The sequence below is a fragment of the Gracilinanus agilis genome, chromosome 2 (assembly GCF_016433145.1).
Source record: "Gracilinanus agilis isolate LMUSP501 chromosome 2, AgileGrace, whole genome shotgun sequence".
Lineage (NCBI taxonomy): Eukaryota > Metazoa > Chordata > Mammalia > Didelphimorphia > Didelphidae > Gracilinanus > Gracilinanus agilis.
In genome coordinates, this window is record NC_058131.1 from 482,190,385 (window position 1) to 482,209,295 (window position 18,911).

An 18,911-nucleotide genomic window follows, 5' to 3' on the forward strand; every position below is an offset into this window, starting at 1 on the left:
ATATATATATATATATATATGTATATATATATATATACATGTGATAAGTGATATAATGTTTTTCTTTTGCATTTCTATTTCCATAGTTCTTTTTCTCAATGTGATTAGGTTAGCATTCTTTTCCAAAAGTCCTTCAGGAATGTCCTGGCTTGTTGCAGTGCTACTAGTAGCAAAGTCCATTATATTGGATTATTCCACAATGTTTTACTTTCTGGTTCACTGTTCTCCTGATTCTGCTCATTTCACTCTGCATCAGTTCACTGAGGTTCTCCGAGCTCATATAGAAATCCTCCAGATCATCATTCCTTACAGCACAAATAATATTCCATTATATACCACAATTTGTTCAGCTATTTCCCAGTCAAGGGACAACCCTTCATTTTCCAATTTTTTGCCACCAGAAAGAGTACAGCTATGAATATTTTTAAAAATTTGTTTTAGTTAGTTAACTAATAGATTAATTTTAAATTAATTATTTATTTATAGTGGTTTTTTTCCATGGTTACATGATTTATGTTCTTTCCCCTCTTCCCTCCCTGCTCCTGGAGCTGACAAACAATTCCACTGGGTTATACATGTATCGTTGTTCAAAACCTATTTCCATTTTATTAATATTTGCAATAGAGTGATCATTTAAAGTCCAAATCCCCAATCGTGTGATCAATCATATGTTTTTCTTCTTTGTTTCTACTCCCATAGTTCTTTCTCTGGATGTGGATAGTGTTCTTTCTCCTAAGTCCCTCAGGTTTGTCCAGGGCCATTGCATTGCTGCTAGTAGAGAAGTCCATTACATTCAATTGTACTATAATGGATCATTTTCTGTGTACGATGTTCTCCTGGTTCTGCTCCTTTCACTCTGCATCAATCACTGGAGGTCTTTCCAGGTCACATGGAAATAGTCCAGTTCATCATTCCTTTCAGCACAATAGTATTCCATAACTATGAGATACCACAATTTGTGCAGCTATTTCCCAATCAATGGATACCCACCTCATTTTCCAATTTTTTTTGCCACCACAAAGAGCGTGACTTTAAATATTTTTGTACAAGTATTTTTCTTTATTAGCTCTTTGGGGTACAAATCTAGTAGTGGTATTGCTGGATCAAAGGATCTTTTAAAGCCCTTTGCACATAATTCCAAATTGCCCTCCAGAATGACTGGATTAACTCTTATCAGCAATGCATTAGTGTCCCAATTCTGCCACAACCCCTCCAACATTTATTATTTTCCTTTACTGTCATATTGGCCAGTCTGCTAGGTGTGAAGTGGTATCTCAGCATTGTTTTGATTTGTATTTCTCTAATTATGAGAGATTTAGAACACTTTTTCATGTGCTTGTTGATAGTTTTGATTTCTTTATCTGAAAACTGCATATTCATGTCCCTTGACCATTTGTCAATTCGGGAATGGCTTGATTTTTTGTACAATTGAATTAGCTCCTTATAAATTTGAGAAATTAGACCTTTGTCAGAGCTTTTTGTTATAAAAATTCCCCCTAATTTGTTGCTTCCCTTCTAATTTTGATTGTATTGGTTTTGTTTATAAAGAAACTTTTAAATTTAATATAATCAAAATTTTTCATTTTACATTTTGTAGTGTTCTCTATCTCCTGCTTGGTCTTAAATTCCTTCCTTTCTCATAGATCTGACAGATATGCTATTCTATGTTCACCAAATTTGTTTATGATTTTCCTCTTTATATTTGTCATTTACCCATTTTGAATTAATCTTGGTATAGGGTGTAAGATGTTGATTTAGACCAGTAATTCCCAAAATGGGCTCCACTGCCCCTTGTCATTCTTTGTAAATATACCACGTGCTGCTGAAAAGAAGGTATGTTTCTTTTTATCCCTATTTACTTTTCTCCATATATTAACTCTAATTTTTCCAAGATTTTATTCACATCTCTTACTTCTTATTTATTTTTTGGTTTGATTTATCTAGATCTGATAGAGGAAGGTTTTGGTTCTCCCACTAGTATAGTTTTACTGTCTATTTCCTCCTTAAACTCCAATAGTTTCTCCTTTAAAAATCTGGATGCTATACCATTTGGTGAATACATGTTGAGTACTGATATTTCTTCATTATCTATAGTGACTTTCATCAGGATGTAATTACCTTCCTTATCTCTTTTAATCAGACCTATTTTTACTTTGGCTTCCTGCCTTCTTAGTTGATGCCCAATAAATTCTGTTCCAGCCTCTCTTTAGAGGTAAAGGTATACCTTTACCATGTATGTGTCTACCTGCCTCATGTGTGTTTCTTGTAGTAAACATATGGTAGAATTTTGTTTTTTTATCCACTCTGCTATGCACTTCCATTTTATGGGTGAGTTCATCCCTTTCACTTTCAGAGTTATGATTACCACCTATATATTCCTCATCAGTTTGACGTCCTCTTTTAAACCTGATCTTTCTTCTTTCACTGTTTCCTTCCACACCATTTTTTTGCTTTTAATCAGTCCCCCTTTTCCCCCACTCCTATTTTACTTTCTTTTCCACCCTCTCTCTTCTTATTGCCTCCTATTTCTCTTTAGGATCTTTTCCCTCCCTTTTAATACTCCTTCTCCCCACAGCCCCCTTCCTTATTTCCTCTCTACTTCTCTATCAGGTAAGATAGAATTCTATGTCCCAATGAATCTGGATGTTCTTCCCTCTCAGAACCAATTTCACTGAGAATAAAATTTAATTATTTCCTGTCACCACTCTCTTCCCCCCTTCTTATATTAATATTTTCCACTACCCAATGTGCCTCTTTATGTGGTATAATTTACCTTATTTTACTTCTTCCTTTGAGTTTCTCTTAGTACAATCCTTTTTTCCCCTAATTTTTTTACATATCATTCTAAATAGTTTAATACCACAACCTCTACCTACACATATTTCTTCTATCTATCATGATAATGAAAACAATTTTTAAGAGTTACAGATAACATTTTTCCATATAGGAATATAATAAATTTGACCTTATTGAAGCCCTTACATTTTTTCTTTTTCTTATTTTTCTTTTTATGGTTCTCTTGAATTTTGTGTTTGGACATCAAATTTTCCTTTTAGTTCTAATCTTTTCTTTAGGTATGCTTGGAAATCTTCTATTTTGTTAAATGCCCATACTTTCCCCTGGAAGTATATAGTTAGTTTTGCTGGAAGTATATAGTTAGTTTTGATGCATAGGTGATTCTTGGTTGTAAGCCCAGTTCTCTTGCTTTCCTGAATATCATATTACAAGCTTTGTGATCCTTTAGTGTGGAAGCTGCCAGATCCTGTGTAATTCTGATTGGTGCTCCTTGATATCTTAATTGTTTCTTTCTAGCTGCTTGCAGTATTTTTTTCTTTGCCTTGAAACTCTGGAATTTGGCTATAACATTTCTGGAAGTTGTCTTTTTGAGGATTTAATGTAGGATGTGATCTGTGGATTCTTTCAATGTCTATTTTGCCTTCTTGTTCAAGAATATCAGGGCAGTTTTCTTGGATAATTTCTTGTACTATCATGTCTAGGCTTTTGTTTTGTTTTGTTTTGTTCTAGGCTTTCAAGTTGTCCAATAATTCTCAAATTGTCTTTCCTGGATCTGTTTTCCTGGTTATTTTTTTGTTTCATTGAGATATTTCATGTTTCCTTCTAGCTTTTCATTCTTTTGATTTTGCTTTATTATTTCTTGTTGTCTTATGAGATCATTAGCTTCTACTTGTCCAATTCTAGTCTTTAAAGACCAATTTTCAGTTATGATCTTTTGATTTTCCTTTTTAGTTTGGTCCATATTGCTTTTTCATGGCTTCCAACAGGTCAGTTCTGGTCTCCAATTTGCTTATTACTCCATTTGATTTCTGTGCCTCTTTTTCCATTTGGGCAATTTTGTCTTTTAAGCTGTTATGCTCTTTTTGTATTACTTTCATTTCTTTTTCTCACTTTTCTTCTCATTTTTCTTCTATCTTTTTCCTTTGGTTCTTGAACTCCTTTTTAAGTTCTTTAAACGCTTGTGACCAATTTCCATTTTGGGGGTAGAGTTTGGATGTGTTTGCTTGTTTGTCACTCTCTGCTGTTACTTCTGTATTTTGCTCTTTTTATCCATAAAAATTATCCAGTCAAGAGTTTTTGTGTTTTTTTTTTCTGTTGCTTATTCTTTTTGACACTAGTGGATTAGGGTTCCTGCATGTGGGTGGTCAGTGCTTTTTTAGCTTCTGTTTCACAGGGCTTTGCCTTGGTAGTATCTTCCCTTCCCAATCAGAAGCCTGAGGGAGTGAGAGCAGGTAGATCTGTGTTGTTCTTTGTGTAATGTCCTTTAAAGCATTTTTCCCTGAGGCTATCTCCCTCTGATGCTGGTGCTGCTGTCTGTTGCTGCTGTTGCTGCCTCAGCTGTTACAACTCTGAGCCCTACCTCCTATGGCTGGTATTTTCAGGGGTGGGTCTGTAGTGTAGTAGGCTGCATTAAGTTTTGCCCTGAGGCTATCTCCCTTAGCTGATGCTGTCTCTGCTGCTACTATGTGGGAGCAAGCTACCTGCTATTCCCTGAGTCTCACTGCCCATTTCTGGCACAGCCCTCAGGAGTAAGTTTGTGATGCTTTCAGTAACCCCCCAAGAATTTGGTGATTTTCCTAGCCCTGGTTCTCACTGGCATGGTGAGTGGGTGGGAGGGATAGTTCCTTGTGCAGTTTTGCCCCCCTATATCATGGAAATCCCCTGTCTTCCTACCTTTCATACTGTGTCCAGTGGAAGAGTTCCATTACTCATCCTGTTTTGACCTCTGTCCTTTTTAGACACTTTGTAATGATCAGTTTAGAAGAAATTTCTGAGCAGCTTCCAAGTTTTTCCTGCTACTAGGCTTCCATCTTGGCTCCATCTCTCCAACTTGTATTCTTATATACTTGACTCATTTCTCTATCTTGAGAAATGAGGCTTTTATTAGAGACTTGTAAAAAAATTTACACCATTATAATTGCTGTGTATTACTCTGCATCCCATTTCCTCTTGTTTAGTTTCTGACCACCACCTGCCCCAATTTGCCCTCTTTTCCATCAGTCCTAACTCTATTCTCTCATTCTCTCTCCTCTTACTTTCTTATAGAGTAAGATTGATTTCTATACCTTATTTGATTGAGTATGTTCTTCAATCATTAAGCCAATTCCAATGAGGGTAGGGTTCACATGTTCCCCTCTCTACCTCTTTCATCTTCCCTTCTATTGTAAAAACTATTTTATGCCTCTTTTATGTGAGATAATTTACTCCATTCTTTTTTTCCTTTCCTCCTCCTCCTAAAGCATTCCTTTTTCTTTTGCTTTAATTAATTTTTTATATAATCCCATCATATTCAACTCATACCCTTGCCCTCTCTCTAGGTATATGCCTTCTACTTTCCCAAGTAGGTACACAAAATCTTGACCTTATTGAATGTCTCTTGATTTCTCTTTATTGTTTACCTTTTGATGCTTCTCTTGAGTCTTGTATTTGAGAGTCAAATTTTCCATTCAGCTCTAGACTTTTCATTAGGAATTTTTGAAAGTCCTCTGTTTTATTGGATTCCCATTTGTCCCCTGAAGAATAATACACATTTTTGCTTTCTGGAATATCATATTCTAAGCCCTTTAGTTCTTTAATGTAAAAACTGCTAAATCTTGTGTTATCTTGATTGTGTCTCCATAATATTTGATATGTTTCATTTTGGTTTTTTATAATATTTTCTCCTCGTCCTTTTAGTTCTGGAATTTGGCTGTAATATTCCTGGGAATTATCCTTTTGGGATCTCTTAGAAAGTGATTAATGGATTCTTTCAATTTTTATTTTGCCCTCTGTTTTGTACCAAAATAAAATGTAATCTTTAATTTGTTACAGGTTCTAGAATATCAGGGCAATTTTCTTTGATATTTTCTTGAAAAATATTGTTTAAGCTTTTTTTTTAAAATCATAAATTTTAGTTATTCCAATAATTCCTAGATTATCTCTCCTGGAATTATTTTTAGGTCATTTGTTTTTCCTATAAGATATTTCACATTTTCTTCTATTTTTTCATTCTTTTGACTTTGTTTATTTCTTGATGTCACATGAAGTCATTAGCTTCCACTTGCCCAACTAATTTTTAAGGCATGATTTTCTTGAGTGAGTTTTTGTTTTTCATTTTCTATTTGGCCAGTTCTATTTTGTAAATAATTCTTTTCCTCAGTGAATTTTTGTAAATCTTTTTCTAAAGGGCCATAGTTTTTTTTTCTTTGGTGCATTTCTGCATATCTTTTCTACATGGCCAATTTTTCTTTTTAAGGAGTTCTTCTCTTTGATGTTTTTTTATGCCTTTTTAAAAAATCAATTGGTGTATTCTGTTTTCTAAGATATTAATTTCTTCAGTATTTTTGTGCCTTCTTTACCAATCTGTTGACTCTTTTTTTTATTTCCCTGTATCACTCTCATTTCTTTTCCCAGTTTTTCTTCTACTTTTTAAATTTCATTTTTAAAATCTCTTTTTAGCTCCTCCATGAATTCTTTTTGGACTTGAGAGCAATTAAGATTTTTCTTAGAGGTTTTAGATGTAGCATTATTGACTTTGGTGTCTTCTGATTTTGTGTTTTGGTCTTCTCTGGCACCAAAATAGCTTTTTAGGTTGAGTTTATTTTTTTGTTATTGTTGTTTGCTTATTTTCCAGACTTTTTCTTTTCTTTTACTTTAAAAAACTGTGAAACTTGGACTCTAACCGTGGTGAAGGGAACACAATTCCATACTTAAGGTTTTTTGTGCAGCTGTCATCAGATCTGGCTCTGGGGAATCTATCTGTTTTTAGTTCTTCTTCTAAGGTGGTAAGATCTAATCAGAGTTGTATTTAATACTCTCCCAGGCTGTACTCTGGTCTGTAAGTAACTTCGACCTGTGACCAGCATCCCCTGCTCTTCTATGGCCACCATCACCATGGTGGGTCCTACCTTTGTGTACTGCCTTGGGTTCCACCTCCACTCTGATGTACTAGATTCTTCATGCTGGCCTTCTAAGTTTTTGGGGGTTAGACAGTTATTTCACCTCATCTTTTTGTGAGTTATGCTACTACAGAATTTTTCTGAGGCATTATGTCATAGATTTTTGGAGAGTAATTTGGTAGTTGTCAGATCTGTCTGTCATATGTTACATTTTAAAGATTTGAAAAGTCACACATGTAGTAACCAAGTCAGAACTTAAACTTAAGGCTTCTAGTCCCAAAAGGAGTCTTGGGTTCTTTTCACTTCCTCATGTTATATCTTTAACAGTGAATCTTCCATCTTGGTTGCACTCTTATTTTTTGTGAAATTGTTGGTACATTTTGTTTTCATATAGCTGACACTTCCCAACAGATACCCAAACAAACCTTTGTACAAAGTTCTCTTCCTGAGAAATGGCTAATTCATAGTAAAATAAGGTTTGTGCTTTAATATTGACAGTTTAGTATTAATATTTGCTATTGAAATTGACTTGACATCAGTTGCCAGCTGCTTGGACTCTAACATCAATTGAATTCATCTTTTGTCACTCTTCTGAAAGACATGTGACTCAAGGCTATGCTAAGTCTCCAGATCCTCAGCTCAGAGGACCCTAATCAGTCAGCAAAAAGGAGAACCTACACAACAATAATTTCTGTTAGAGGCATCTAGTCTCAGCTTTGTCAACTGCATTTAAATGGGATTAATTTCTTGAAGCATTTATTTCACAGTGCTGTGAGGCTCAAATCAGAGCATATTGTAAAGCTCTTTGTAAATTGTAGAGTAATATAATTGCTAACTTTTATTATTTTTAGCAATAGCAATAATCATTGTAGCAGTAGTGCGGTGTTCTGAGATTAACATCTCTGGTGTGAGGTCTTGCTGAGCCCCACCTCTCCTTGGACTCTCACCTGTGACTCCAGTAGCTGTATCATTCAAAGCAACCACACCCAGTAAAACCAGCTTGGTGGATGGACTATATGATGTCGTGGGTAAATGACAGGCCACAAACCCATCCTCGAGTTGGGGGTAGGGCTGTGGTTTACCCCAGGCTCGTGAGGATTTCCCCCAGTGGAATGGACAGAAGAGAACAATTCATTTCAACTGTGCTGTAGTGTAGCTTAGTAGGACACTTAAAGACACCAAGGTCATCCATTGCCATTTACCACTTGTCTTGACTTTTGTCTTACCACTGGACTTGGATAACTGCAGGGGAGAGTGTGGCTAAGGGTTTTGTGCAACTCTGTCTTACTTAAATCCAACTCACATACAAGTCAAGATATCACCTCGTGATGCTGTTGGCCCTCTTTGAAAATGAAGGACAAACAATAGCAAGTAGAACCACTCTACTTTTACGGCTGTTGCTGATTTCTGAACTTTCTCTTTTCCCTCCCGGGGAACTCCATGTTCAAAGACCCTTCTTAGTTTATCCTAGATCAATAACTGAAGCTAGCTTGTGGTCACAAAGTTGCCATTTGGCACCTGTCTTTATGGCAGTATACTTGTGTGGCTCTGTGGGTATACCGGTTTGGGTTTGAAATGTCCTCTTTCCCTGGTATAGACTGTTTTTGGTAGGCGGGAATTCTCTGTGAGGTGTGCTTCTGACTAGACTCCTGTCTTCAGTGTCCAAAGACCTCCATCTCTAACTTGTTATGCTGATCTGTGCTAGAAAGGGACCCATTGTTGACTTTATGGATTTTAAGTTTCTATCTGGTTCGTTTTCTAGATCCGTAAGGAAGATCTTTTTGGAAGAGTTCGAGAAGAGCTCCCTGCATTGCTTCCTATCACTCTGCCATCTTGTCTTTTCCCTTGAGAGCAGTTATTTTTAAAGAGAGTCATCTTTTCTAAGATGTAATGTTATGTAGGTTGGTCCATTTAAGAATAGATTTGTGTGCTTCTTAGCTACATTATAAAATAATCTATAAGTTAGAATCAGTCAGTCACCAAAAATTTATTGAATACCTACTGTATGCCAGGCTTGTATTAAGCGCAGGGGAAACAAATGTTAAAAAAAAAAAAAAAAAAAAGGAAAATGGAATGTACCTTCCAAAATTATTACATTCTAAAATGGGAAATTTATACAAATTTATATACATATCCAGGGTATTTGCAAAATGAGTACAAGATAGTTTTGGAAGGGAAGGCACTACTAATTGGGAAATGAAGGAAAGCTTCTTGTAGATCAGTGATTCCCAAAGTGGGTGCCACCACCCCCTGGTGGGTGCTGCAGCGATCCAGGGAGGCAGTGATGGCCACAGGTGCATTTATCTTTCCTATTAATTGCTATTAAATTTTTTTAAAAAATTAATTTCCAGGGGCACTAAGTCATTTTTTTCTGGAAAGGGGGCGGTAGGCCAAAAAAGTTTGGGAACCATTGTTGTAGATAGTAGTGCTTGAGCTAAGTATTGAAGGAAACCAGGCAATGGAAGTTAGGAGACGGTGTGTTCCAAGCATGGGCGATAGGTAGTGTACAGATTCACAGATGTGGGAAATGGAGTATGGAATGGTAAGTAGGCTAGTATGACAGCTTTGCAAAGTAGGTGGAGAAGAGAATTGTGTAAGGAGATTGGAAAGGTTAGAAGCAGCCAGATAGTGAAAAACCAAATAGACTTTATAGTTGATCCTGGAGATAATAGTCATTGGAGTTTATTTTATTTTTTAAAACCCTTACCTTCCTTCTTGGAATCAATATTGGGTATTGGTTCCAAGGCAGAAGAGCAGTAAGGGCTAGGCATTGGGGATTAAGTGACTTGCCCAGGTTCACACAGCTAGGAAGTATCTGAGGCCAAATTTGAACCCAGGATCTCCCATTTCTGGGCCTGGCTCTTAATCTAGTGAGCCACCCAGCTGCCCCTCACTGGAGTTTATTGAATGTGCCAGGGAGGGATATGTTCAGGCTTACACTTTAGGTCAGTCACTTTGGGGGCTATGTAAGGGATAGAGTAGAAGAGGAACAAAATTACATCAGGAAGACTAATTAGGAGGCTACTGCTATAGTTTAGATGAGAAGTGATGAGAGCCTTAATTAGGACAGTGACTGTGTGAGTATTGAGAAAGGGATGTCTATGAGGGATATTATAGAGATAGAAATGGCCAGATTTAGCATCTGATTTGCTATGTCAGGTAAATGAGAGCGAAAAGTTGAAAGCACTAAAGGTATGAAAACTGGGGTGAATAGGATAGTGGTGTGAATAGGATAGTAGTAACAGGGAAGTTTGGAAGAGGAATGGTTCTGGGTAGGAAAGGTAATTAATTTGGCAGGGTTGGGGTGGGGGGATGTTAAGTTCAAGATGCTTTGTGTCAACAACCTCTGGACCCCTACCCTGTTCTGACTAGCATTCTCTAACTGCCCCCTCACCCCCAATCCAAGGTCAATCCCCAGGACTGTCTAACCTGACCAGCAGTTTCTAGCTTCCCCCAAGAAGACTCCCAAACTCCTCAGCAGTTTCTAACTACTCCTGTTCCTGCACAGAGATAATTGCAAGTACACCTCTGCAATACTTCTTCCTGTAGTTTGACTGTTCAGTGTTTCCTGAATATATTTCCTCCTTCTGTTTCCTAGAATTAAACCTAATAAAAATCCCTTTTCTCCCCTTCCTCCCTGAACATCCCTTTCTAAGTAAGACAGAGTGCTGTTCTGAATTGCAGTTCCTCAACTATGAATAAATGTTTTGCTATATTTGTTATCTTCTAGTTGGTATGAATTTTTAAATATCATTTTATCATTTTAAAATATCCAAAAGGCAGTTTTGTGTTGTGGGGCTGGAGTTTAGGTGAGGGATTAAGGTTAGAGATTTGTCTCTAGGAATCATCTGCATAGAAATTTAATCACAAATGAAGGGACATGTAACTTTAATTGTTAAGATGAAAATCTTATAGGGGATTTCATATAGTAGATTTTGTCATATGTTACTGGCCCCAAGTAGTCAGTATTATAAAATATTTTCCTTGGTCATATCTCTTTGAGAAGGGACACAGGTTTTAATTAAATGCCTACTATGTGCTGGGCACTGTACTAAGCAGTTTGTAAACATCTCATTTAATCTTCACAACAACCCTGGGAAAGTAGGTGCTATTCTCCCCTTCTTACAATTGAAAAATTGAGGTTAAGTAACTTGTTCAGAGCCACATAATTGATAAGTATATGTCTGAGGCTGCATTTTACCTGAATGCAGCTTAGTACATTGTGCCACTTAGCTACCTTGGTGAAATATGGGAATATTTAATACAGTCCTCATCTAGTTGTAATGTTCCTTTGGAGTAAAGATATCCAGTATAATTTTGTTGAGCTTTATTTAGGTTAAAGCTCTGATAGCTTGCTTTTTATCTCTGGTTAATAATTTCTTGGTAACATACCTTTTTTTATTTCCTTAAGAACGATATCATTTGTCCTATAAGATTGTGCGGACGGATAGTCGTCTGGTGCGTAGCATTCTGACAGCTCATGGATTTCATGAAGTAAGTGCTTTAGTGTAATGTAAGGTAATGGTTTTTTTATTTCTGCTGTCCCATTCATAGAGCTTAAATCTTTGCCACTTAGCTAACCTTTCCTTTTAACAGAGCCAGATTTAAAAAGCAAATGAACCCGCTCTTTGTAATAGTGTTGTCATCTCTTCCAGGGCATGGAAAATAGCCCCACAAGGAAGTATTGTGCCTTTTCTCTTATAGATAATACTTGGATTTTCTTGGCCTTTTTTAGAGGCTGTTTCCCCACAAAAGATTGGATATTTGGGAATGACTTCAAATTTCTAATTTTGTACTCTTATTCTAACCTGAAGTCTGAAATGGAAATTTTGGTGGAAGTCTTGACCATAACTGATTATGGTTTATATTGTAAATTCATTTGCTTCTGAAGAATTCTGGGTCTGATAATGACTTGTACTTAAGAGCTAATGTTTATAGGAGCATGAAATTATTTATTCTAAAAAGAAATTAAGGAGAATAACTTTATTTTTTGTTTCATTTTTGTGATTTGTTGATTCTCTCTTACCTGAGCTCTCCTTGAAACTCATTATCCATGATATTTCAGCTCTAATATATTTGGTTTTGTATGACCACTTTCCAGTCTCGTCTAAGACTAGCAAGACTGTCACTCCTGGCAGCACTGCTTCTTAGCCTTTCTGGGTGTATAATGAATACATCAGTTGGCTAATTTTCTCCCTAGATGGAGGTTAGGTTGTGGTCTTATCTTTTCCTTTTATGTCCCTTAGGTTCATCCAAGCAGCACTGACTATAACCTCATGTGGACAGGATCCCATCTAAAGCCTTTCTTACTTCGTACTCTTTCTGAAATGCAAAAGGTCAATCACTTTCCCAGGTAATACTAGAACACTCACTTTTAGCAACATTTAAAATTACCAGCTTTAGACACAGGGGGAAACAGAGAAAACAATAAATCTTTTAAAAGAAATCATTCCTGATGTATAGAAGATCAAATCCTACTCTCCTCTCTACTTTTCTATCTCCTACTCCAGAGTAAGAAATGTGGATGTGCATCTGGATTTATTCAAGAAGCCTTTTTGGGTTCAAGGGACCAGAGTAAAAAATATGAATTGTAGTACAAATGAAATTTGTTAGTGGTCTCAAGCTAAAATTGTCTATAGTTTTTGTGTGATAACTAAACCAAAGACCATTGAGTCTAAGGACTGAAATAGGCCTTAGGGAGGATCATACCCAACTTCCTTGAAATTTCAGATCTGAACTAGCAAAAAATGTCAGAGTGCTTTAAGATTGATGTTTGCAAGTTGGAATTGTTCTAGAAAGATGCTATTTGAGGCTAGTCATATGTGTTTCTACATTCTATACTACATATATATATGTGTGTGTGTGTGTGTGATATACATACATACATTGTTATAATTTCAGTGACTTCAGAAGGGTCTTCTGTCTCTTCTATTCATTTAGCAGAAGGCTTTGTTGTCTTTAGCAACAGTGTTCTGAGAGGAGACAATAGTTGTGAGAGGGGACAATATTTTAAGCTCTAATAAATCATTTTATAGCTTAGTGTAAATGAGTTTCTAATCTTTTCCTGAGTAGCTTTTGATACGGGGGAGGGTAGAGAGAGACCTGTGTAATTGAGGGGTGCTAAATATTCTTAAGAGAGAAAAGGGGCTGTAAGTCACCAAACTGGCCAACTTGGTTGTGTCAGAGGTGGTTTTGTCCAGGGCTAACCATGACTATTCTATAAGTACATGTTAAATCCTGGAGCAACTTGTTCCTTGTAAAATCCTGTTTATAGCTTGGTCTCATCCAGAGCTTTATAGTTGGTGTTCTCATGAGTCTCCAATGATTTTTTAACACACACACACACACACACACACACACACACACGTAATGTTTGTTATCATATCCTAGTTTTAAAAATTTAAACAGATTATTGTTGCCAGACTTGGTGTCACTCAATTGTAATCTCTGCCACTGAGGAGGCTGAGGCTAGTGGAATGCTTGAGCTCAGCTTGCAGTAGAAATAAAACCAATCAATGTTTATATTAAGTCTGTATGAATGGGGAGCTTCAATTCTGCCTAAGCTGGAGTGAACTGACCCAGTTTGGAAATAGCAAGTCAGAGCTTATTGTTTAGTCAGTAGTAGAATTAGGCCTCTGAGTGGCTGCTGAACTTCCAATGTAGGCACATAGGGAAACTTAAAAAAAAAAATCATTGCTACCATTTTTCAGAGGTAAATCATGATTTGTTTACCCCATGAAAACAAGTATAAGAAAAAGAAAATGAAATTTGGATTTCACTATGGGAATTACATACTTTGTAAAGTTAGAGATCCAGTTTCTTCTCAGAAACCACTCAGACATGTGGTATTTGAATTATTGATATAGATAAAAATTCTACACAATCCTTAAGAATTATAAGAAAAGTTAGATTAATTGATGCCCGAGCATTGGTTCTACAAATTCATATCTAATGAGGGGCATATTGAATATCTATTTAATATCTAATGAGAGGCAGGACAGAGTAGATCTCTATCCAGATAGCTTCTTGCTAGTCTTGCCTTTAATACAATTTAGCTGTGTGACTATTGGCAAGCCAGTGAATCTCTCGATCCCCGAGGTACCTGTCTAAGATTTTATATTCTATGTGGATTACTGATCTGCATCTATTGCTTTAAGGTTTGCAAAGTGCTTTACGTATCTCATTAACAGGTGTTATTATTTATTCCTCTTTTGCAGCTGAGGAAACTTAGGTTTAGAGAGGTTAAATGACTACCCCCAGGTTATACAGCTTAGTTAACATATGTGACAGGATTTGAACTCTAGTCTTTCTGACTCCAGTTACATTTTAAAGGGATAATGGAACAGAGAAAAATAGCATCAGAAGTATCAATGGAACAGTTAGTTTTGATAGCAGATTTCACCTTGTCATCTTCTGAGATGGGATAGAAATAGAGATTAGAAGATGATTGCTAGAATTTTTGAGATATGAGAGTTGTTGAGGGAGTTCATGTTGGAGTACCTAGATCTTTTTAATTCTTAGAAGGCAAAGTCTTCTGATGAAATGGAGTAAGAAAAAGGTTGGTAGTTTGAAGAGAGGAGAAAAAGTTTGGAGTTGGTTGTGCTCAATGCGATAAAGAATTTAAAAGAGACAAAATCAAGTATCACAGTAGAAGTGAAGGACCAATTAAGGTTAGAAAACATAAATTTGTATTGGACCTAATTAACTTGTTTCAGAAATACTTGGGAATAGGAATAGAGAAGGTGGATGACAGGGATTACTTGAGCTGGATATTACTTGGGGTAGGGAAAAGAATGACAGAAGGGCAAAATAAAGAAATATGCAGGGGTGGAATAGAAAGCAATGCTAAAATTATTCATCATTTTGGTCAAGACTTTAATAGGATGGAAGGGGCAATAGGATAGGATTGAAGTGCTTGGAGAAAAGAGAGGGATCCGGAGACCAGATATCATCTTAAGATCAACGTGACAGGTGAGAAGATTATGGTCAGAGAGGGGAATTTGAGACTTTAAGGTTGGAATTGTGTTAGAGATGATGGTGAGGTCTAAAATGGGCCTTCTACACTGTGTGGCAAAGTAGAGGAGGAAAATACCAAAGTCATGGGAGCTGAAGAAGAAGAGGAGCTGTGAGGTCAGTGAATCAGAAGAGCTGTTCACATGAATGTTAGGGCACCAAGGATGATGCACAAGGTGAATAGGAAACCAGGTCCAGATCCCTGAAGAAGCTAGAAGATTCCTGAAGGCTATTTATATGGTAGCAGCAAAGGTCAGAAGAGGGTGGTATAATTAGACAACCTAAATACTGCAGGAGAAGTTGTTGAGTAAATTCAATTCAATAAGCATTTGTAAAGTATCTATCGTGTGAGACGAAAGGCATTGTGACATATGATGGATAGGAAGCCAGCCTTGAAATCAAGAAGATCTGGGTTCTGGGGGCAGCTGGGTAGCTCAGTGGATTGAGAGCCAGGCCTAGAGACAGGAAGTTCTAGGTTCAAATCTGGCCTCAGACACTTCCAAGCTGTGTGACCTTGGGCAAGTCACTTAACCCCCATTGCCTAGCCCTTACCACTCTTCTGCTTTGGAGCCAATACACAGTATTGACTCCAAGACTGAAGGTTAGGGTTTAAAAAAAAAAAAAAAAGAAGAGCTGGGTTCAAGTTCCCTTTGTGACACATACTGCATTTTTGACCCTGAATGTCTCGGTACCCCAGGCAGCTTGTGCTGGTTGCATTGCTGGAGGGAATTTCTTCTTTGGGAGTTCCCTGCTCTGATGAAATAACAAACCTAGGTCTCCCACAATAACCCCCTGCCAAAAAAAAAAAAGTGTTCAAGGCCCTGTGCTAGGTGCTAGAGATACAAAGACAAATAAGAAAACTAGCCCCTGGCTTTAAGGAGTCTAAATTTTTGGAGGTACAACATAAACACAAATAAATATGTTGTAAATTAAAGGTAGCAGAACTAAGGGTCTAGAAAATGAGCATAGTGGTATATTAGAAAAAAATGCTACAGTTGGAGTCATGTTTCTTCTATTTACTACCAATATGTTCTTAGACAATTTACCTAACTCCACTGGGCCTCCTTATCTTTAAAATAAGAAGGTTGGACTAGGTGATCTTTCTTGCTCTAAATGCTATGAGCCCAAGTGGCAATGGGAGGAACAAGGAAGTTGCTAAACCCAAAGCCTGGGAGTTAAGAGACATGAAAAAAGTTTGGCCAGCGTTGAAGAGGAGGTGGTGCAAGGGTTGTGGTAACCCTAGGAGAAAGGTGGGTTTTGGTTATGCATGGTTAAAAAGAATGTGTATGAGGGGCTAGATAGGCGACTCACTGGATTGAGAACCAGGCCTGGAAATGGGAGATCCTGGGTTCAAATTTGGCCTCATACCCTTCCTAGCTATGTGACCCTAAGCAAGTCACTTAACATTCATTGCCTAGCCCTATTGCTCTTCTGCCTTGGAACTAATACACAGTATTGATTCTTAAGACAGAAGGTAAGGCTTTAAAAAAAAAAAAAAAGAATGTATATGAGTAAGAAGGCAAGGGTGAAGCAGCATTTATTCATAATAGCAATGGGATTCCAAAGGGTGATAAATAGTAGATAATAGGAATCAGAAAAGGTGGGGGCCTAACACCTTAGGGATGTAGGTTTATAGAAAAATATGATGGGAAGGGCATTAGTTATGGATGATAGTGATTAGGAAAACAGGAACTTTGAGAGGTAAACTAGAGTTACAACTAATTATAGCAGAATTTATTAATGGAGAAATTTGTAGAATTAATCATTCTGAAGGTTCTGATTAAAATGTTGATGTGATAGTATTTCTTTAGACCTCAAATGAATTTTTCCCAGCTTTGTGTCTTGGGTGAAGTAATTAGGTCCCCATAGGGGAATAGCACAGGGTTGGTGATGAGCCTTAAAATATTATAGAAAATCAGTATTATTACTATGCATTTAAATTCATATTCCTATCATACCTAAAATCTACTGTCTGTTTTTGTCAATCCTTCAGAGTATGAGTATACTGGCAAGTCTCTGAAACACAATTGACTGAGAAAGAAAAAAAAAACTTGTATGATTTTAGGTCTTATGAACTAACCCGGAAGGACCGACTGTACAAAAACATTATTCGAATGCAACATACTCATGGATTCAAGGCATTCCACATCCTCCCTCAGACCTTCCTCCTGCCAGCTGAGTATGCAGAATTCTGTAGTAAGTGATTGAGAGTGTTGTGATCCCCAACTATTATACCTGAGCCAAATTCACCCAAGTGACTATCCCCAGCTTATGAGAAAAGAAGACAATAATTCAAAGAATTGTAGTTCCCAGGCAGAGGAACGCAAGATTAACGATAGACTTAATTAACTTTATTTGGATTGTGTACTATGATAATTTGCTTTGTATGTGTCTGAGTGTACTTTCTGGGTACTACATTCACGCATACTACTGTTTTGTTTGTTTGTCAACAGTACCCCTGTAAGGACACTTGATTTCATCTGCCTAGAAGGAGCTACATATATAGATATACAAGCTTAATATCAAATGTCACTTATCCCTCTTACCACATAGGCTACTTTTCGTGTCCTTCATTTATGTGCTTTGGTGTCCAAGTACCCCATGTCTTCTATTAGTCTTTTTTTTTATATCCTCTATGTTTTTATATCATACACACATATTTATAAGGTGACTATATCATATGTAATCTGACTATTTGAGTTCCATTCGCAGAGATGATTATAAGGCTCCGGAACCTTCTGGTTCCTAATTTCTTCCATGTTAGTTCAATGTACAGTCCCAGACCTTTTCCTCTCATACCTATCTAAACTGAAGATTAAAATTTTTTTCTTTTTTAGTATGAATTTAATCATCAAGATACATAAACATCCTGATATAAAGACCACAAAAGAGGATTGTATGTGAAACTATAAGTTTATTTATGTAGTTTATTTTTTAAAGTACATATTAACTTTGACATTGCAATAGTAAAATTGCCTTGCTAAGTTGAAAATTCGAAGCGGCAAAAAAGAGATCAGATTTTAGATCTTGTATAATTTTGCCCTATCAGAACTTATCACACATTTTCCAGCAAATGACCATATAGGGAAGCTAAATTCATAGCTCTAATAGGCATAGCTTCCTAGAGTTGATCCTGCCATGAACACTTGAAAGTACTTTTAGCATTGAGGGGAAAAACAGGACCTCTAAGACTACCTTTACATGTGGTAGGCACACAACAATTATTTGTTAAATTAATAAGTTCTTAAACTATGTTGAGTCATAAACTCCTTTAGCAGTTTTGTAAAGACTGGGACCTCTTCTCAGAATAAGATTTTTAAATGCGTGAGATAAAAGACATAAGATTACAAAGGAAACATTTTATTGAAATATAGTTATCCAAATTTAAAAATCACAGGCCCCAGGTTAAGATCCCTTGTAGAAAGGCCTAGATCTTATTGACAAAAGTTTGAACCTTTAGGAGCCTAGATTTTTAGGAACCTTCAATTTGTTCATTTATTATATAGCATGGTCAAGTTGGATCTTGTTAGTGGTGTATCTGATTATTTTAGAGGGGTAATATTAAAACTTGTTAAAACTTTAGGTACCTAGGGGCAGCTGGGTAGCTCAGTGGATTGAGAGTCGAGCCTAGAGACAGGAGGTCCTAGGTTCAAATCTGGCCTCAGACACTTCCCAGTTGTGTGATCCTGGGCAAGTCACTTGACCCCCATTGCCTACCCTTACCAATCTTCCACCTATAAGTCAATACACAGAAGTTAAGGGTTTAAAGTTAAAAAACAAAAAAAACAAAACAAAAAAAAAAACTTTAGGTACCTAGGCCTCTCAGTCTAGGGCCCTGCTTTTATTTCCTCTTTTCATTTGATGTTAAGAATATTTATCCAGTCTCAGCTATGAATAGTGAAGAACCATTTTTTTCACCAATGATAGCAATATGAAATTCTGGTACTGTGCTTGGGTCCAGATCTAAAGACTTAGTAGTCCAGGGAACAGCAATTTTATTAGACA

At 36.7% G+C, this 18,911-nt stretch overlaps 1 protein-coding gene across 1 annotated transcript in view; it reads left to right on the forward strand.

The window, feature by feature from the left end:
- The window catches only part of TTLL5 (tubulin tyrosine ligase like 5), a 318,095-nt gene that overhangs the window by 22,949 nt on the left and 276,235 nt on the right, over window positions 1-18,911 (forward strand). Inside the window, exons 3-5 of the mRNA XM_044664952.1 lie at window positions 11,305-11,387; window positions 12,140-12,246; window positions 16,972-17,102. Of these exons, the coding sequence (XP_044520887.1) occupies window positions 11,305-11,387; window positions 12,140-12,246; window positions 16,972-17,102 (321 nt within the window). The remainder of the gene's footprint in view (window positions 1-11,304; window positions 11,388-12,139; window positions 12,247-16,971; window positions 17,103-18,911) is intronic.